Here is a 21,079-nt window from a genome sequence, read left to right as displayed (position 1 = left end):
ATTCAACGGTGGTTGAATGTAACTAAGAAATAATACACTAAGTGTTAGTTAAGTCTTTTCTTGTTCCTTAAAACTTTAAGCTTGAAAAAGTACGAATCTAATAATAAATAAAACATACAACAATGTAACAGTAAAATGGGCCAGTGACCTTTAACGCAGGTCGCAGATCACACAATATTAGACATTATGGCAGAAATATACGTGAAAATAATAAAAACAAGATAAACTATTCTAAAACGATTAAAATTGTGATGTCAGCCGGGATTTTGAAAAAGTAATTACTAAAAGTATTAAGTAACACTGCTTTGACTTTTTTTACGTACTTTGAATGCAGTACTTATTCATATTTAGAGCCATTACTGACGTCTCCTCCGCGGCTTTGTGCCCCCGTGTTGTCAGTGCACTACTCCGTCACGCCGTTAGATGGCGCGGGGCCCCGCCTCGGCCTCGAGCCGTCTCTGGACTGTGCACGTGCAGCCGTGCGTGGGGAGAAGACGTGCTCGGCGGAACACGGCTGTTGTTGTTGTGGCTCGAGTTCATTAGGGCCCGCCCACCGCTCCGTGGTTGGCTCCGCGGCGTGAGGGACAGGCCCGCGTCCCGCCGTCATCGAATCGACGCGGCTCCCTGTGCTCATTAGAATACGGGCCGATCGGACACATGTTAGAGTCCCCGTGACGTGACCCGCCGCGAAGTTGGTTAAAAGTGAGCCGAGGTCCGCAGTCGGCAGAGAGAACTCTCACTCACAGACAGACACAGCTCGAGCGGGCCTCATTCAGCAGGACCACGACTTGTAGACATTATCAGACAGATTCACAGGTTGTTGTTCATCATGTCAACTGTTAACCAACTCTTCTTTGGGGAGAGGAGCGACGTCCCCGACCTCCTCAAGTCCTTGGCTGACTACCCCTTCTCCTTCCCTGCCTTCGATGACACAGGTAACAACATGAATACTTTTCATTTGAATGTTTTAATTTTAAGCAGAAAACCAGATTGAAACTAGTCAAAGAGTTCTCATAATAAACTGTAAAGTTGTATAGCAGCCAGTCTTATTCAGTTAAACACTGTAAGTACACTTGAGTGTACTGTAAGTAGTTATTCAAGTACATTTTTGATGTTTGTGCTCATCTGGAGTATTCCATGTCTGGTGCCACTTTATTTTCTACTACACTACAGTAAACTTCGGAAGTAATAGTGCACTACATTAATGTGATGAGTTACTTTTCTCCTTAAAGATTTTACACTCAAATCACATGACTGTACGTTTATATTTTAATCTCATATGGATTCAACTAATTGTCTCACTGATAAAAAAAATAGTTGTAGCTAGAGATACTATATTTGCAATTTAAAGTACTGTAGAGAATCTAGAAATGCAGGAGTCTTGTTTTCACTACTGTCTAAATACGCAGAGATATAATACTAATAGACAATTTATGCAAAAAAACCCGGCAGCCTCATTAGTACGAGATTAACTATTGTCTCGTCCCTCTCTCACAACCATTGTCGTTGTGACAGTTGCTGTAATCTACACTGTCAATGATTGTGTGGTGAGGTTTGCCCAGACGCAGTTCGAGGTTCACGCGGAGACATGATCGGCTGCTCTTATCTCTTAGAAATATGCAGAGATGATCACAGATAATAGATTACGTCTATCAGCCGTCTGTCCGTGCTGGTTTTCTCTGCAGTCACATTTCAGCAGCCTGCAACTGATGCAACAGCACTGAAACAGTCCTCACTCAGGGTTTCATCACATCATTAGTTTCATTGTGCATTGTTTTTTTCCTCTCTTTTTTTTGTATTCCTTTGCATTTTAGTCTTTATTGGAGAGTTGGTAATATAGACAGATCGGAAAGATGAGGCGAGAAGGAGGGGGGATGACCTACTACAATGGGATCACATGTTATGGTCACTAACACTACTAGGCCACGGGGGCGACCTTCCTGTCTTACTTTGTAAGACAATCCTTTCGAGTATTGTTTTTTCCTAACCTGCACTCCCAATGTCTCCGTGTGTCAATACCTGTTCAGGTATTTAGTGAAACACTATTGGTCTCTTATTGGGACGTCTGCAGAGACTACAGCACCACCTGTGTCCACGTTTATCATGTAACATCATGTTTCTCCTTTTTTTTATATATTCAATTATATGGGTTCACCCTTAGGGTTAACTACCAAAAATAGGTGCTTTTAAAATGGCCAGTCAATTTATTTTGAGAAAGTGTCTGTTGGATCACAATTGTTAATTGTTTATATAAATTAGGCATTACTCATTGAATATAGAGTGCCAACATTGTTTCATTTCCTGCCATTTGCCAATGTGACGATTTAAATGTTTTATTGACAGCATTGGTTTTTAACATTATCTGGCTAGGTATGAACTGGGTATGAAAATTCAGACTTTCTGTATAAAACCTTAATTGATCTAAAACCTTTAAAAACCAAGTCTCATGGCTGTTGGCCTCCTCATCAACACTATACAATAAGATTTAACATACCAAGTTGTTTGTGATGTTATTAGACATGAAAAACATAATGGCACAAATGGCTAAATGAAAAAATAATTAGAAAAGGTTGCATTCTTATCTGTAAGCATTGTGTTCTGTAGCACTCACAAATGACCCCTTGATTTTCACTGGTAGTCGGCTGTTAGTGTTATATGCCCCTTCCAAAGTAAATATAATTCATTCTTCCAACTTATACTTGCCTCTGGTGGAAAGGTTCATTATTATTTATTTAGACATGAACATGCATACATCTCTGGACTGCCCTTTCCTTTAGCTGCTTGTCAATAATGTTTACATGTTCTCTTCGGGACAGACTGATATATCTCTCTCTTTTTTTCTTTTTTTTTACACCATTTCTTTGTTTGTGTTGTCGTTCATTTAACAACAGCGTGTTACAATGGAGAAAGGGGATTCATCTCTCTTTGCTGCTATTATTTATTTTCTCACTGAGCCCAAAAGTGAGAGTACTCAATCATCTGCTCTGCATCGAACTGTGAACAGCACCAGCAGATCAATCATCACATGTCAAATATTGTCAGGTTGAGTAGAGAGAAGATTTCCTCGCCATATGCTACACGCTCATTATGTTGCGTGTTTTGTAAAACAGCAGTGCCCCTCCTGCACTAGTGCATGACAGGGACAGGGAAGGGACAGGGCACCGAAGAACTGCTGCTTGGATGTGCTGTTAAAAATCTAATGTTCTGCTTAGATAGAGTGAATCTTGATGCAGTATGCATACAAGACGTATCCGGCTGCGCAACAGTTCTATACAACAAATAAGTAAGTTTTGTGGTGTATGTAGCTCGTCTTGAACAATGACAAAATGAAGACAATCTAAAACTGTCAGCATACCAAAAACAAACAATCCCAAAAAATAAAAATGAAGGTGCTGGTAATTAATAATTCTGCCACAGTGCAACACAAAAATGCAACAACAACAACAAAAACAATCCCAAACGTGTCTTTCTCTAGATTGGCACCAGTTTTCCAGTGGCAGTTTGATTAAAATCTACATGCATATGGTGCATAATGTGCTGTTTGTCCTGTATGTATGTGTATAATATGTATACACATACATCTAACTTGTGGAAGGTGGAATTGGATTTGTTTTTCGAATAAAAAACGTGTGTTTTGCCAGACCCCCGCGCGCTCACGCACTGTCGCGTGCAGCACTGCAGCGCGTGCACGGAAACGTGAGATCACCTGGCACAGCGGACGCTGCGTGTGGAGAGGTGATTGCGTTTGAATGGATTTAGTCGTACATCGCGGCTATGTGAGGTATGAAACGGCACAATGGGGTCACACAGAGGAGCAGCGTATGCCTTAAAAAAAACAACAACACGATTTTGGAAGTTGTGGATTTTATTGTTGGAGGCAAAATGTAACTGTGATCAATTATTTGACCGAGTGTTATTATTATTTAGAGCTGTCTGGTAAACAACGTGCGCCAGGGTACATCCCGAGTGCCAGCTGTTTGTGGGCGCGCGCGTGCCCGCCACATCTTGCCTCGGCCCGGCACGTGCCGAGCATGTGAAGTCACGCCCCTCGACAGACTGTACTCTCACGTGAAGCGGAGGGAGGCGGGGGCACGTGTCTGGCCACGAGTCTCTTCCTGTTCCCGGGGACAGAAGGAGGGGAGGGGCGGGGCGGGGCGCGAGGCACAGCGTTCTTTGTAACGAGCACACGGTGTGCTCCTTTATTGTTATGGGCGCGTCGACGTGTTGTTGTGCGGGTTGCAGACGTGCGATCTGGCCTTCCCCTGCAGTTTGCATGTACGTGGGTGACGTGACATTGTAAAATATGGTCAATATTTGGCTGCACGAGATCATGTGTTCGTATTTCATTTCACCTATATGGCGTATAGAGTCGTTATGGTTGGTATGGTTTCGTTTGAACTACTACTACGACACAAAACTCACAGGCGCGTCTGTGTTCTCTGTGCATGTGCAGCCGCTGAAAAACATTTTATTCATGCGGACAGAACCGACGGCCAATCGGCGCCTACTATACTCCGAGTGGGCGGGGCATGGGACTCATGAATATCCAGCTCGCGCGCTCGGTGGGCACGTCGAGCAGGAGCCGAGAGTAGTGTTGTGCTCGAACCCAGGAGCTCTTGTTACTGTTGACGAGCGGGTCCGAGTCCGAACCCGCAGTGGCAGTTGTGGTGACATCGGTTCAAGAGTCGCGCCGTCTGTTCTTCATCGCCTTCTCCCGGTACAGGAGGCAATCGATTGGGTGCGCGCGGAGCTTGACAGCGGAACCAAATGCCTGGCAAAGACGCGGTGGCAGCGGCGCCTCAGCCCGAGGGTAACGTCGTCACAGCGGCTCCGGTCAAGTCCTCTCCTTTTGTGTTAAAGAAGATCATGGACATCCCCCCGCCTAACATCCTGGAGGAGGGCGAGGACGGTAAGACCGAACGAGCGCTCCGTTTCTCCAGCGCGTTGCCACCTTGACTGTGAACGCGCTACGAGTTTGTTGTCCGATCGGAGGCTGCACGCACTCATACACTCAGTCGTGTGTGCATGCGTGCGTGTGTGCGTGAGAGAGAGTGATAAAATAACGGACGTCAATCTCATTCCATATGTTGCGCGGAGCCAGTTCCGTCCGAGGCTGCAAGGCAACAGAACAAAAAAGAACAAAAAGTTCTCTCCCCTCCGCTGCTCTGTCAGGACGGCGGAGCCACTCGCAGACAAAGACCCCCGAAGGCTTTCAATACATATAGTGGTCTGCTGATTGTTTTCTTGGTGCCTATCCTCCCAGTACTCCCTGACTCCCACCCAGCCTCGTTTTGTATTTTTTTTTCTGGGCATCACCTCACACTTTCAAACTCATTGACAGCTCATTTGGTTATAACCCATCTTTGTTTACCCAGTTTTTTTCTCTCTCCACATGTCACCTCCCACCTTCTTCCCAATTTATCATTTGGATTGTCTTGTCGTGTGTGCGCACGCGTCTCAGACTCCTGAAGTCATGAGCACAGGAAAACAATTCAGTTCCTCTGTTCCGTTTCTGCAGAAATAGAGAAGGAGAAGCTGTGCTCATCTGAGGATGTGGAGGGAGGCGGGGCTGAGGCAGCCAGTACTGGTGGAGGTTCTAGAGGAGGAGGAGGAGTCGGTGGCGGCGGCGGCGGCGGAGGCAGTGGAGGTGTGTCAGCCTCCCTGACCCCAGCCATTTGGGAGAAGACCATCCCCTACGACGGGGAGAGCTTCCACTTGGAGTACATGGACCTGGACGAGTTCCTCCTGGAGAACGGGATCCCTGTCAGCCTGGAGGAGGAGGAGGAGCTGCAGAAGACTCTCACCTCATTGGAGGGCAAAGGCAAATCCACACCCAAGGTTGCTGCCACGGCAGCTATTACTACTGCTACTACCACTACTCCTGCTGCTGCAGCCTTGGCCTCAGCATCAGCATCTTCCCCCTCTGCCTCCGCCCCCTCTACGGTCACCTCCGAACCAGAGGAAACGGTGACAGTCACTGCTTTACAACCAGCTAAACTAGACGAGGAAGAGGAGGAGGAAGGAGAAGAAGGAGAAGAAGATGATGATGAAGAAGGACAAGAGGAGGAATCTTTGTCTGACGAGGCGCCAGCAGAAGTGAAAGTGAAGGAGAAGAAAACAGGTGAGTGATTTAGATATTAAGAGGTTGATATTTGTTAAACATGGGATTCTTTGTATTTACAGTTTCTCTTAACTTATGATTTCAGCTAAACACATACTGTTTTTATCCTTTCCACTCCCCATTATTAATTAGTGAACGATTTCAGAAAAAACTATTTCACCTCGCAGAGGTAAATTTCCTTATGTCGAAGCTGAATACTGGACACTGAGACACAATACTTGTTTCAAGTACTGCCTATAGCTGTCGTTTGTAGTTAGAATGCACTTTCAGTTGCTCTCACCGCTGGAGACAGATTAATTAACATGGCATCTATAGCCAACTAACGTGCCATCTATAGACATGCAGACAAAACTCTGACCTTTGAGCCCACGGCATCACTTTTATGTTTGGAGCCCGAGCCAGCATAACATCCACTTCAGATCACTGTAATTCTTATTGTGTTTGGACTCAGAGGAGCAAAAAAGATATACAACGCACTCCTTAATTACCACTGAGTTGAACTGAGACAGCCTAGACACAGTCCAAACAAAAAACTGAACATTATGAGGGGAATTACACTATTGATTGAGTACCATGAACATTTTTCCTTGCCCCTCCTCTATTCAATCCGTGCGTGTCTTTTCCTCTGCCTAACCCATACAGATCGCAAAGCTACAGAGCGCAACACGCCGTCCCCAGTCGACCCAGATGCGATCGAGGTGGACATTAACTTCCAGCCGGACCCCACGGACCTGGTCCTGTCCAGTGTGCCGGGGGGAGAGCTGTTCAACCCGCGCAAACACAAGTTCTCCGACGAGGAGCTGAAACCGCAGCCCATGATCAAGAAGGCCAAGAAAGTGTTTGTTCCCGACGAACAGAAGGTTGGTTGATTTTTGAAAACACAGAGCTGGTGCTAGACTGATCATGAAGAAATATTAATTTAGGGAGTTAGTGGCTGCTCTTAGTTGTGCATTTCGGCTTAGTAATTTGGGAAATGGTGATTACAAGTGACATAAAACAGCAATCAAAAAGAGAATACAGATTCTTCCAAAAAAGGCGGTAAAGCTGGAATAATGTGGACGATATGATTTGATCTTTGCCCAGTTGAACACCAACAGAACACTACCCAGTGCTCCCCACCTCCATCATCAAAACACCATGAGGATTGTGGGGGTAATTTGCAAGAACAGTGTTCATCCCTCCAGTAGAATTCTGAGATTACATTTTACCAATTGTCCAGAAACTTCTTTACTAAGCGTGATGTGAGATGACAGAGTTTGACATTGTTTCAGGCAGAATTGAAGTCGGCTCAGAGTCCTGCTCACTCCTGGTTGGATTAAAGCATTTGTAGACAGAAGGGTGGCTTGTGGATTAGAGATGAGAGATTGGGGGGGGGGGTACAACGCAGATGCTGGTTTGTTTCAAATCCCTAGCCAATGTTCCACTAGACCTCCTTTCTTCCTCCCCTCATTCACCGCCACTCTTTTGTCCCCCCCCACCCCTCAGGACGATAAATACTGGTCCAGGAGAAAGAAGAACAACGTGGCGGCAAAGCGCTCTCGAGACGCGCGGCGGCTGAAGGAGAACCAGATCACGGTGCGCGCCTCCTTCCTGGAGCGGGAAAACGCTGCGCTGAGGCAGCAGGTGGCTGAGATGCGGAAAGACTGTGGCCGCTGCAAGAACACCGTGGCCCGATACGAGGCAAAGTACGGCCCACTGTAAACAAGTCTGAACAAAACCCATGAAGTATCGAGACAAAAGCAGAACTCCCTTCCCCGCAAAATTCCACACAGACACAAATACCAAGGGAATCTCAATTTGCACTTTTGTCTTCGCTGGCCCTCCGGTCACTGTGCTCTGTGCTCCAGTTGTTGTTTTTAAACAATGGCGCTGGAGATTCGGATACACACTGGCAGGCAGCGAGGCATGGTGGGAGCGGTGGACACAGGAAGGCCTGTGGAGAGCGCCTGGCTCCTACACTCAGAGCGGAAGGGGACGGTTGCGGAAACTCCCGTGGTCATACACACATGGAAAATATGGCCCATCTCAAGATAGTTTCAGGAAAGTCAGGACACACGAAAAGAGCAGGCTGGTTAAAAAGAATCACAAGCTTCTAAATACCACACAAATCCATTTTTTTTATCACTGCATAGCAGTTCTTCCTAGAGGACCAAAGCATGAGTAACGTCAGCTAGAAGTTGTGTGTTTTAGAACGGGGCACACTCGCAGTCCCTCAATTTCCCTTGTGTTGCACTCACGTTTGTGTCTGTACTTCCTTAAGATTACTCCAGCGAAGACTCGGGAGAAGGACGTCGATGAACTCATGGCAGGGGTAGGAGAGGGACAGATGAATACAGGGACAGGAGGCAGATTCGCTGCCTGAAGTGAGAGAGAGAGAGAGAGAGAGAGAGAGAGAGAGAGAGAGAGAGAGAGAGAGAGAGAGAGAGAGAGAGAGAGAGAGAGAGAGAGAGAGAGAGAGAGAGAGAGAGAGAGAGAGAGAGAGAGAGAGAGAGAGAGAGAGAGAGAGAGAGAGAGAGAGAGAGAGAGAGAGAGAGAGAGAGAGAGAGAGCGAGCGAGTGGAGTCAAAGACCTCAGGTCGGCAGAGGAGAAAAGGAGGAGCATTCGATAGCTCAGTGTGATTCGGTCACAGTTAAGTCCTTCTTGTAATCCACATGCACACATTTGCGCACAGAAAAATGCTGTTTAAAAAACAAACAAAAAACTTTGTATATACAATCATCTACCAGCACCACATACATATGCGTATGGAACAGTGTGGAGTCCATTTTTGCACTTTTTCTTAAAAAAAAGGAATATGTTCCCTACTGTGTAAAGATTTATAGTGGTGGCAGGTGTCTACCTTATTGACCACAACCACGGTGGGAGACACAGTAGCATATAAGGGGGAGAAAAAAACAAACATGCATGACCTACAGTTTAAAGCTACTGTTTCCTTTTTCTACTAACCTCAGATCAGCTTCCAGAGCCTCACACAATACTTTATTAAAGAAGACAGAATTCTGGGCTACTTTTTAAAGGACGGTGGTTTCACAGAGGGCAGAGAGAGAAGTCTTTTCTTCTCCGTAGGTTGCTGTTTGCGGACAAAGGCATATGTTTGATGATCTCTAGGGCCCTCATGAGCGGAGGGTTGCATTCATATATGGGGATGTTTATTTTACTGCACGCTGCAGGTAGAGGGTGCTAGAGCCACTACCCGCTCACAGTGTTAGTGATGGCTGGATTGGGTTTAAAGAAAGAAAAAAAAAGGTTAACCAGGCCCAGGGTTGACTGCTTCTAAATCTTGTTATTAAATGATTGTCTCATGGTCGTTATTTCCCGAGAGAGGAATTCTGACTGTCTATTAACCCAATAGTATTACCTTATATCTGCCTAATAGTCAATGAGTGCTGTATTTATTCTGATGGTAATAATGCATCTGTTGATTGTGATGTACAACAATATGTCAGAAAAATTCCATTTCCTTTGAGAAACAATACTTAACATGAAAAACCAATGACAAAGCAGGGAATTAAATGGGTAAACTGTGCTTTTGGATATTTATTTAAAAAAAAACAGATTTATATAGTTAATATGTTGTTGTTTTTCTGTACATGGAAAGGACAAGGCACACTCTTATTTACCTCATCCAACACTTCCTATTTGGAACGGGTAAAGGTTTAGCAGGGCTACAGAGTGGTGCTGGCTGAAGCAGAGAGCACATGAAAAAAATTAATAAAGCAGTTAAGTTCCATTTGGCAAAACCTTGCATCCAAGTTGATGAATAAGGTTCCATTTTTTGCCAGAGCGGCTGAGTTTGTGTTTAAAGATTGCAAAATACATTACAGACTGTTACGGGACTCTGTATCTCAAGTGTCTTCGACCGGTGCAGATTTCGCGATCGGTCGGCTTGTGCTCATAATCGCCATACTCCTGGAAAGAAAAATAAATGTGGCAATAATACTCTTGTTACGTAATGCTCGTTTAATTTCAGTGATGATGTATGTCAAAATTGCTATGATGTTCTACATAGACATGCCCCAAAGTCCTTTGTGCTTCCACTCTAGATCCTCTGTAGTCTAGGATCCTAATGCATGAAACCCAGTAAACTTGTATTGTTCTTTTTTTCCCCTTGACTATTATACACCAAGTGTACTTACGTCTGTGAACCATCACTGAACTAGATGGGTTTGTTGGGCGGTTGGGTTTGATGGTCTGTTGTACAGTTCTGTCAAAAGGGAAAAGCAAAACATCTCGGCTATGATGTGTTGTGTTTATAGCTCGCTTAAGAGCGCGACCCGTCCTTGTGCAGCCGGCGCTTGACCTTGGGGGTAAACGAGCTGAGAACAGCATCTCTCGATCACTGTGTGGATTGTTTTCTTTTTACTGCAGATAGATCTGTATCTAGATACACTGGATCAGTTGGTGCTCTTGTGCTTTCTCGACAGTTTCTGTGTTTCGGTTTTCCAGAGGGTGCGGTATAACGTGACATTTCTCAGCAGTGTCATTTATTTTCATCGCCCTTCAGACTTTACATCGACTGCATTGTGCTGTTTATACTTCAGTGTAGTTGACGAATGCAAACTCTTACTTGTTTTCTAACTAAATTTGAATTCTCTGCATAGCCGAGGGTACTGGCCGGGGAGAGCCTTTTTCTTTTGAGAAGGCAATAAATCAAAATCTTTTACGGTACAGTCTACAGTATGTAGCAATCTTTTACTGATGCAAAGCGCCTCGTGAAACTGGCTTGTTAACTTTTAAAACATTGGGGTTCAGCAGTTCCAGTTCTACACAGGCCAAACGTGTGCTACTGATGGGGAAGAAAATTAACAAGGGCAGTGCTCGAGACTTGCAGATGTAAATGTGTGTCCCCAGCTACAGGCAGAGTAACAGCTACTGTACCATGACGCTAAAGGCAGTTTTGACATTTTGTTTATGTCATTTATTAAAAAAGAAAAAAAAATCATTGTGATTGTTCCACAGCAAGTGACAGTCAAAGTACACTCCACCACATTAAGCTTTGTCAGGCAACTGGGTGTGAAAGTGTTAATTGGCCTGTCCAGAAGGAGGTATTTTATTGATAAATAGATATCTCTCGACAAAAAAAAATTAATTGCGAATTGAAAAATGTCAAACTTTCAGTGTCACACATGAAATGTGCATAAAAACTGAGGTCGTAACACTGCCTGCAGATGGGACGAGGGGGAATTGTTTCTTTGTCTTCAAATGGCGTAAAACGAGCACATCTGGAGGTCGAAAACTGCCGTTTTCCAAGTTCTGCTCTGAAACTGCTGGCGCTGTCTTCAGGTGCTTCGCATCACTGACACTATGTCCTCGGTTGCTTTTCAAAGTAGCTACAGTACTCCCGGAAAATATTGAAATGTCTTTATTGAAAAGATTTTGAGAGTTTTGTTATGTGGTGTTTCTCTTCATTTTCCTCTCTTTTTATATAAACATGTCTTTTTTTGGGGGGGGGGGTGTTTTTGTATTGTCCTAACATTGTATAGGATAATTGCAACTGCAGTGCCATGTCCTAACTGTATCTTGTATCATGTATATGAAATAAATTGGGATTTAATGACATTTATGGTTTGATGCAGTCATTATGCTCTAATGGGAGGCACACTGGTGCTGAGGGACAAAGAAGCGCAGTTCCGGGGGACGAACGGAGGCAACTTTCTCATCCCCGTTGGGCACATACACGTGACCAATAAGCCTGAGCGCACATGTACGCACACACAAAATGGGATTTTTGTTTGTCTTTCGCACGCCGCGTGGTTTTCCCACTGTCCCCTTTGTTGCCTCGGATCTGCTGCACATCAGTATTCCAGCGGAGTAGGAGATGTTGCATAATGATCACATCGACACACAGGGGAGCAGGATTGCGTAACAGCGGCAGCCTCAAAGAGCAGCGGGATGGGTGTGTGTGTGTGTAGGGAGGATAGAGAGAGGGATGTGAGGAAGCAAGGGAGGGGCTCTGGGAATCAGGAGGGAGGGGGGGGGACAAGGAGAGGAAATGATCAGGTGGTTTGAAAGATGGAAGGGGAGAGAGGGGAGAAAGGGGAGAGGGGAGGGTAGAGCTGGGGTGGAAAAAAGATGGCAAGAGGATGGACAGAGAGAGATGGAGAGCAGAGATGCAGGCGAAGACATGTGAGCAGGGGATGGGGGGTGTATGCAGCGAGTGGGTGATGAAGATGTAGAGGAGAACCAAGGAGAGGACCAGCCTCGCATGTTAATGTCTCACCACTACATGTTACCCTGAGAAGCACAGCCCTACCTCACGTGCAAGAGCCAAACTGCTGGCTGCTGCCGAGACACAAGCGCGTGCACGCACGCGCACGCGCACACACACACACACACACACACACACACACACACACACACACACACACACACACACACACACACACACACACACACACACACACACACACACACACACACACACACACACACACAGAGAGAGAGAGACAGACAGACTGAGTGTGCTGGATGATGAAATATAAAGTAATATCTGCTGGGATGGGAGGTAGGTGGTGAGCAATCTGGCTCCTCACCATTTGAGAATTTTTTCGTCTTCACTTTGAATTATTGATCAAACATCACTTGGGTTTATTTACTGCGAGGAGAGGACACGTTGCTCTGGCGTTCCCATCCGAGGCTTTTCACAGGAACACGGGGGATCTGCTCCTCATGGCCTTTGATCTGCAACATGTTCAACATTAATTGGAGGGGCGCTGGACTTGTATGACAAAAGGCCAAGATTCATTTCTGCGTCGGTTTTCCCCACTTGATCACATGCAGACCCACAAACAATGAGGACGACGCAAATTAGCTTATTTTCCATGCTTATTTTTTGCCAATCTGTTTTTATTACAAACTTAAAAAAGAATCCGATACAATAAGAAACTGCAATAGTAACTCCCCAGTCCTGAGGGGCAGCACAGAAAACAGGTCATTGCATTTCAGTAGTGAAAGATTCATTATACATCTACAGCGTGTACAGATCCGATACAAAATAGGAAAAATAATAAAATACAGGCAGGAAAGAAAGCAATATATTTTATACATCATTTCAACTTTGAATTCAATCCATTTATTCTTAAATGTTAAATTTTACATAGAAAATAAACTTCTTTTATGACAATGAAAGTTTCCAAAGTGCAAACTAAAACGCACACGTCGATATAAGCAAAAGGACATCAGAATACAAAATTCTCGATTTGTTTGTTTTTTTCCACGTCATTAATGATCAACCCTGATTGTAGAACAGCTTGTGTTTGGAGTTGATTTGTGGTGTGTTTAAAAAAACACTGTCTGATCTCTTCCCGAGTGTAAAACACAGACCTGCATCCATTCCTAAAGATGCGACGGCGAACCGGCTTTTACAATACGCTCACCTCAAGAGCCAGATTTGAGGGAAATTTAATGACGCGACCTCGTTTGCGCCGCATAATCCGACAAATGTGGGGTAGAAAAAAAGTTATCACTTGGACATGCATGTGACTAAAAATCTCTAAGACTTTTACAAAAAACAATACGCGGTTTCTCCTATTTGTTTGACGCAGGCCTTCTCAACCAGGGTTGACTTCACTTACAGTAGATCAGAATCTCATTCAAAGCACATTCATTTCCTTCCGTCCTTCTAAACCTGCACAGTCTTCCTTTTAGAAGATATTTATTTATATATTTTTATTTTTCCCAGGGTGCAGAGAGGTAGAAACCCCTTGAATCTTTCAGGGTAATTTAACTTATGGCGTTACATTGCACTAGAGAAGGGTGAGCATCCGTGTAAGCATAGACAGTCTGAGATATGGCTATAGTAGCAGGACCAAAGGACCAGGGTGATGGGGAGAGGATGAACCCCACACACACAAAAAATAAATAAAAATATGGTGGAATAAAGTAAAATATATTGGGAATATGAGTATATGCGTTTAGACACTGTAGGAGCGTACAGGTAAAAACAGGAGTTATTCTGAAAAAGAAGGAGAGAAATCGAGGGGAAGGGGCAGTTACACATTTTTTAAAGAACAAATTAAATAAAGTAAAGTGACATGAAGGGGAGGTGGATATTGCACTCAAATCAAATCTGAAAACGTGCAGATTTTTGGTTCAACTGCCTATGGGGGGTAATGTCAGACTGCCCTGGGAAAGCACAGAAAAAGGTGAGATCAGCCATCTTTTCCTACACAAAACCCACTGTAAACATTCATGCCTTAGAACTCCCAAACGTGAAGAATGAATACATTTACCCGTCTTATCAGACAAATGCTATACAGGATACAATAAACATTCAATACTTTATTCTGTACAACCTTTATTTTTTGTCTCAATTTGCATATATTCACGTCATTTTCTGAAAAAATAACCTCGGCATGTAAGAAACTAAACAAAGAATCTCAACATAACAACTTTTTTTTATATACACATATTCCTGGACTGCATTCACGTCTTACTCATACAAATGCGAGTGATCATTGCAAAAAAAACAAAAATATAGAAATATTGGAAATAAATTACAAAACAAAAGAAATTTAGAAATATACCCCCCCCCCCCCACCCTCACAGTCACATTTACAGAGATGTATCTCCCGAACCAGTCCCCTTGAAAAAAAACAAAAAACGAAATAAAAGTCAAACTTTCATGCATATGACAAGCTGTGACATCGCATTACCAGTGTGAGCACAAGTCAAGGGTCCTGGGGTCATCATACAAAAACATTTTTGGATACAAGTCTAGAAAACATTCAAATAAACCAACGAGACTGACAAGCATCTCCACACCAGCGTGATGCTTTCAAATACAAACTTAGCTCATGGTTGAATCTCTAAAGCCTTTTGTGACAGCTGAACCAAGCAGAGGGGCAAAGGAATGGATCGAGTGCTCGCATCTGTGGGTTGACACGCAGCGCCAGAAACCCAGTAATAAGGTGCTGGACAGCTCAAAACGGTCATGTGGGGGTTCACCCTTCCCTGTAGCGACCAGCAACATCACGGACCCGAATGGTAAAACGGACGCAAGACACAACAGACTTCCCAGTGATCTGATGAAGCAACAAAAGCCACGCGTAGATACAGCACATTCATCTCTGTTCACCTCACTGCAACTCGGGGGAAAGGGGAGACGCAGCAACTTAAAACTGTACAATTCAGGTTTTTTTCCTTGCAGCAGCAGCCAGAGAAGCAGAGATCACCAAGGAATTTCAAGGAGGATGGAGAGAATAGTGTGAGCCTCTGGCTTCAGCACCAGTTAAGCTCACCCACAAACGTGCACTGGGTTTCAAAAGTGTCGCTCTGTAAGCCAACACACCCTGGACGCCACAGAAACCCTCTAGCCGCTTCCCTCTCTCCCTCTCTCATTTCCTTTCTGTCTTCCCGTCTCCCTCGCTCTCTCCCCTCATGCCGGGGAAAACCTCTCCTTCATAGTCAAAGTCATGCTAAGCCATTTATCAAAATCCCCCACTGCTTAGCTGCTGCATCCCTTCCCCCCCTCATCACCTTCCCTGCCTGTTCACCTTCACACACTGCTGACTGGAAATTGCGTGCATGTGAACATGTGCATTTCTGCACGTGCGTGTGCTTGTCTGTCCGTTTGAATACATGTGCGAAACCATAACTTGCACCCCCGTGTATAACTGACGTATCAGCACATAGTTGGGGCATCTTAAATTACAAAAAATAAATTTGCCTTTCACATTCACCAAGGTTTCTCCCGACAGGTTCAATACATTCCATTACATGACTCCCTTTACATGCTCCTCTTTCTGCTCTGATTTCATTTGAACCCTTGGTCATGGAACACACTCCATGCTGACGATAAACTGCTTTCAATACACACCCGGTGACAGCAGCGCAAACTGTGCCTGCGCACGAGTGCGTTTCAAGGGTAATGGGCCCGGCGTACAATCAGCAGGTTTTCCTGATCACGCTGAGCACAAACAAAACAGAACGACGCACACAGAGAGAGAGAGAGAGAGACAGCAGAGCCCCCGCTTTTCTCTGTATTTGTGGCAAGTAGGGCAGAGCAGATTGCAGAGCAAAGTGCTGAGCTTTCCACAGCCCTCGTGTTCCCTGCAGGACTTGGCTAGGTCCTTTTCCACAGCATGACAGTGCAGTGCAAAATGGCGCTATACTAGAGCCCAGGGTCCATTAGTCTACAAGTCAACAAAGAAAGAAAGAAAAAAAGTATCTCGCGTTATCATTCAATGCAAAACAATAAACAGAGGAGATTGGCAGAGACTCGAGGCAGAGAGTAGCTCGCCCCCACCCACACCATCACAGCCAACACATAGAATGTGACAATAGCAACGGACAAAAAGGGACAGGGTGAGGTCACATGAGATATTCTGTAAGTGTGATGTTTTAAATCTTTGTAGTAAAACAAATTCTTAACCTATTAGTATTAGAACAATTTCTTAGAAAAACTGAAAATACTTCAGGAGCATCACTGTCCCAACACCCGCCTCCTCCTACAATGACTCCCCTCCTTACAAATGAAGGCTCAGTTGGCCAGCACGACAGGCTGGAAGGATTGGCTGGGATATTGCAGGTTGTAGCTTCCTAAACCCTCGACGAATGGCGGCTTCTCCATGTAAGAAATTCCTCCGTTGCTGCTGATGATGCCCACACTCTGGGCAGGAGGAGGGCTGGCGAAGGGGTCAAAGGACGGGTGGCCGTTGACGGTGTGGGGGGCCTGGAAGGGGCTAGCGTGAGGTTGCATGGGCTGGGTGTCAGCGTCGAAGTAAAGGGGGCCCGGGGATCCTGGGTAGACAAACTCTTTGGCGTTGGGAGAAAGCTGGGTGGGGATAGGCCCTCCCAGTGAGTGCAAGGAGAGGGACAGCGGCTTGTGCTTGAGCAGCTCTGGCGTCGGAACGGTGGTGGGAGAGCGGGAGAGCATCCTCTGGGTGGGTGGTATGACAACTCCGGAGCTGGCTGGCGACCCCGCCCCGGTGCACTTCTTCATCTTGGTTGAGCCGAATTTAGTGGCGGCAAAGGTGGCGGTGGTGAAGGTGATGGGTTGAGGACGGGCAGCGGGGAGAGCAGAGGGCGGCTGCTGGGTGGCGAGGTAGGGCAGCCCGCCGCTGGGAGGGGAGGGGGTCGAGGTGTTGGAGGAGTGGGCGACAGGATCGGTGGGCGTGCTGGAGCTGGGGTAGCTGAAGAGCCCGGGGCAGGGCTGGGCAGAAAGAGGTGTGGGAGAGCTGGAGTGTGACGGCATGAGGGCAGGGGAGGCCTGGCTTCCAATTGGCACAAACACCTGCGCATCTGGGTTGAAGCCCAGATTCTTGGCCTCCTCTGCCTCTGCGTCTGCGTCTCCTTTCCCCTCTCTGATGGCCCCATCGGCCCTCTCACCATCGCAGCCGAGGCCTGGAGGATCCTCCAGGTAGAGCACCTTCACCGCCCCCTTCTCTCCGATCTGGTAGGACACCTCATAGGGGTCGATCCACACACTGAGATCTGCGGGAACATTTGCACGTACCTCCTCCGTGTCCAGTCCGCTTCTCTTGGCGGCCAACTCCACCACCGGGTCCCTCTGTGCCCCCAGCTGAATGCAGCGGAAGGCGGAGCCCCGGAGAGGGGCTTCGGGGTACCAGTGACCCTCAAAGCGAGACACCAGTATCCTCTCCAGCTCCTCACCAAACAGGTCCGCTCGACGCCGAGGCAGCTTGTTGTACAGGTAGGACACGATGAAGTTGAGGGCGACCTTCACTTCTAGATGCATGGCTTCCCCCGGTTTAGAGCCGTCTCGGGAGCAACGCGTTTCAAATGATGGCGCCGAAATTTGAGGTGACGCAGCTGTGACAAGGTGTTTCCCCTCCTCTTATTGTAAAGTGTATGAATCGTTAAATGTCACCATGGTAAAGGCACCTTGAAGAAGGGGTCAGCGGGTTGCAGGTTGTTTTTCGCTGTCACACCTGTGAAGAAGAAAACAGAGGAAAGAAGTCAGTGTACTTGGCTGGGACACGAGGAATGTTGTCGTCGTTCTGCTGTAGACGGATTAATCACACTGGCATTTGAGGGACACCCAAAGTATTATTTACATTTTTATTTTTTTTTAATCTTTGTTGCATACTACAGTTGGCAGTGCTAAAACCTTTGAAGGTGTTAAAATTTGTCACAAATCAACCACAAATGTACAAGATCGTGGTGGCACAGTTCAGTAAATGTATCAGTTAAGTGAACACTTGATTCATTAAACAAATGAATAGCACACTCTAGCTGCCATTCACCACAAGCCTTGTGAGAACAGGAATGATACAAGACTGCTAGTATGAGACTAATAGAAATGTCACTGCTGAACAGGATATGGATCGAGTTCTAGGAATTATTACTATTATTCAAGAGTGTTCACAGGCATGGATACCTAAGAGGGATGTTGAAGGCAAAATATTGTACATTCACTAAACATACACACTGTATATGGTTTGTCTATTTTCATCCAGTAACTGTCATAAGTGTTTTACATTTCATATTGGTTCTAACAGCTGCGGGACGCACCGATTGATGTAACAGATGCTGTGTTGTGGGCTCCATAAATCCTTCACAATCTGAATCCGATCTCACACACACAGTGTGTCCTGCTTAACGCTGTAAAGCAGGCACAGAGGCCATTTGTCGGCATGCAGAGTCAAGTAGAAAAAGGAAGGATTACATGCAAGAAGAAAACAACAACAACAACAACAACAACAACAACGAAACAGGACTCCCAGAGGAGGCAGTATAAAATGGCAGGACAGCTAATCGACTCCACGGAACACCATGTCCCACCATGCAGTGCGCACGGTCAGCCCCCTCCCCCCTACGCACGCACGCACACACACAAACAATCCCCTCACATTCCCTGCCAGATGGGGATTCGGAAGCTAAGATTAGAAGGACGCCTCCGATTAAAGACAATTCTAATGTCATCGCAGATAAAGCTGCAGCGGCTGGATGCGGGGGGGCTGTGGCAGTGGCAGCTTGAGCATGAGATTTACATTTTTCCCCCTTTTGCACGAAAAAGGTGACATTGAAGAATAAGATGGGGGTTGGTTGTGGGCTATAAATAGAACCCAGTTTTGCATCATCTGTGGTGCAAATCCCCTCCTACCACCTGAGTTAAAAAAAAAATCAGTTTAAGTGACAGTAGAAAAAGGGGTCTTCAAGCAGGAGAGCATCCGCCGACACATTACCTGCAGCAGCCATCACAACTAAAAGCCAGGGGGTGCACACAAAGCTAAGCTATACCTGCAGCTTCTACAGCATGTTGTTCCCTCTCATTAGAAGAAGGCAACAGAACAGCAAGATACATAAGCTCCAATGTCACCCAATGACATTAGAGGGTAACTATATGTGAAGATTTGCCAATGATTGTTCTAAATCAAAACAACAACCTGCAATTTCCTCAAAAAAAAATTCTCTGTAAATCCCCTCACCTTGTTTTTCCACATTTGTATCCATCGCCTGCATATATTGTTACAGTCTGAAGGGGCTGGTCTCATTATTTTTTAAATGTAGATCAAAGCAGCAGATCAAAGCAGCAGATGGATCAAAGCAGCAGATGGATCTATGCTGCTGGTTTCTGTTTACATGGACTCATTATGAGAGCTGGAGACGTGACTGTGTGTGTGTGTGTGTGTGTGTGTGTGTGTGTGTGTGTGTGTGTGTGTGTGTGTGTGTGCTGTGCTGCAAAGCATCCACAAGTCAGGTTTTAAACCACAGTGACGGCAAAGGCCCATTTAGAACTCATTGTACGACTGTGTGTCAGGTGGAGCATATGAAGGGGCCCTGTGTGAACTGATGCCCACAACAGAATAAAGAGATGAATATTGATCTGATTCCTTTCCTGCCCTGCTCCTTTCACTTTGTTATGTAAAAATCCACCGAGTGTATTTCTGCCCGCCACATAATGAGGGATTAATATGCACACACAGCAAAAAAAAAGAAAGAAGAGAAATTGAGATAAACAAATGAACGTTTGGCATGTGCCACGAGCTGTGATAACGAGGCAGCGGGGGTCTACCTGGGGGACCTCTTGCCATTTGTCGGTCTCGAGGCGCTGGAGCGGGGAGGACAGTGGCTCGGCCGACGGGGCAGGTGGAGGAGGGTCCCGCTTTGGCAAATCGTCGCAGTAAATTTAATTATTAAGGTAATTAGGCGGCGAGCAGCCCATCGACCGAGCGTGTGCACGGAGCGATGGAGAGAGGAGAGGAGAGGAGGAGAGTCCCTGCTCAGCATAAACAACCACCAGCAAATGAGAGCCGGCGCATTTAGGGATGGAGGGGTAAAGCTTCTGGAAGGAACAGCCACACACACACACACACACACACACACACCCAGAGTCGCCAGGCCTGTGAGGGCATTAGAATGAAACGAGCCCGTTTCGCGTGCAGCGGCTGTGGCGGGTCACCACTCACCTGTCGTCACCGATGCTGTGGCTCGGCTCGACTCCTGCGTTTCTCTCATAAATCCCTGCTGTTGTCGCGGATTTCAAGGCCCGATTTTGTGTGTGTTGGTTCGGTCCAGATACCGACCGGTGGACCTTCCTCTCCTGTTGTTGCGTTTAAAGGGCAGCTCCAACGGTCTCCCGGCAGCTGACGGGGGTTCCAGTTGGTCTCGGGGCTGACAGTTTGCATGGAGGATCCAGAGAAACTTTACTGTTTGACAACCCGGCGTATTTATACACTGTGACTCGCCCACACCCCCGTGACGGTGGGCACTACTTTTGTCACATCAAAGGCGGTGCGCGCGTGCGTGTGTGCGCGTGCGTGCGTGCTACACTATATCATAAGAGATTCTGCTTTGTTATTATATTCTCTCAAACTATTTTTTCATCCTGTTCTTTTATCAGCAAATCATCAATGCTTCCATTTTATGCTCTCTTTCTCTCTCTCTCTCTCTCTCTATATATATATATTTATATTAAATATGAACCCACAGGCTGATTCAAAAAACAAAACAAAAATAAACATATAATTTCTCACCTTCTGAACACGACGTCAT

At 45.9% G+C, this 21,079-nt stretch overlaps 2 protein-coding genes across 7 annotated transcripts; one reads left to right on the top strand and one right to left on the bottom strand.

Annotated features, from left to right (window-relative positions):
- The first annotated feature begins 673 nt into the window (after positions 1 to 673).
- Positions 674 to 8,536, top strand: tefb (TEF transcription factor, PAR bZIP family member b). Of its 2 annotated transcripts, none has more exons than XM_035614343.2 (4): positions 674 to 935; positions 5,519 to 6,121; positions 6,764 to 6,981; positions 7,607 to 8,536. In XM_035614343.2, exons 1-4 carry the CDS (start codon positions 830 to 832, stop codon positions 7,820 to 7,822), a joined length of 1,143 nt encoding a protein of 380 aa, XP_035470236.2. In that variant the 5' UTR covers positions 674 to 829; the 3' UTR covers positions 7,823 to 8,536. The 2 variants fall into 2 exon arrangements, with proteins under 2 accessions (XP_035470236.2, XP_035470235.2); XM_035614342.2 differs by lacking the exon at positions 674 to 935 and adding an exon at positions 4,244 to 4,909.
- A 4,397-nt stretch (positions 8,537 to 12,933) lies between these two features.
- LOC118288460 (protein Tob2) lies at positions 12,934 to 21,079 on the bottom strand. Of its 5 annotated transcripts, none has more exons than XM_047328003.1 (3): positions 21,061 to 21,079; positions 20,494 to 20,698; positions 12,934 to 18,012 (listed from the first exon to the last, which is right to left on the bottom strand). In XM_047328003.1, exon 3 carries the CDS (start codon positions 17,817 to 17,819, stop codon positions 16,602 to 16,604), a length of 1,218 nt encoding a protein of 405 aa, XP_047183959.1. In that variant the 5' UTR covers positions 17,820 to 18,012; positions 20,494 to 20,698; positions 21,061 to 21,079; the 3' UTR covers positions 12,934 to 16,601. The 5 variants fall into 5 exon arrangements, with proteins under 5 accessions (XP_047183959.1, XP_047183958.1, XP_035470464.1 ...); XM_047328002.1 differs by lacking the exon at positions 21,061 to 21,079 and adding an exon at positions 18,596 to 18,685 and having other exon boundaries at positions 20,494 to 20,762; XM_035614571.2 differs by lacking the exons at positions 20,494 to 20,698; positions 21,061 to 21,079 and adding exons at positions 18,596 to 18,685; positions 19,513 to 20,472.

The sequence above is a fragment of the Scophthalmus maximus genome, chromosome 17 (assembly GCF_022379125.1).
Source record: "Scophthalmus maximus strain ysfricsl-2021 chromosome 17, ASM2237912v1, whole genome shotgun sequence".
Lineage (NCBI taxonomy): Eukaryota > Metazoa > Chordata > Actinopteri > Pleuronectiformes > Scophthalmidae > Scophthalmus > Scophthalmus maximus.
The sequence above is the reverse complement of the archived record's forward strand: the minus strand, read 5'-3'. Positions and strand labels throughout refer to the sequence as shown.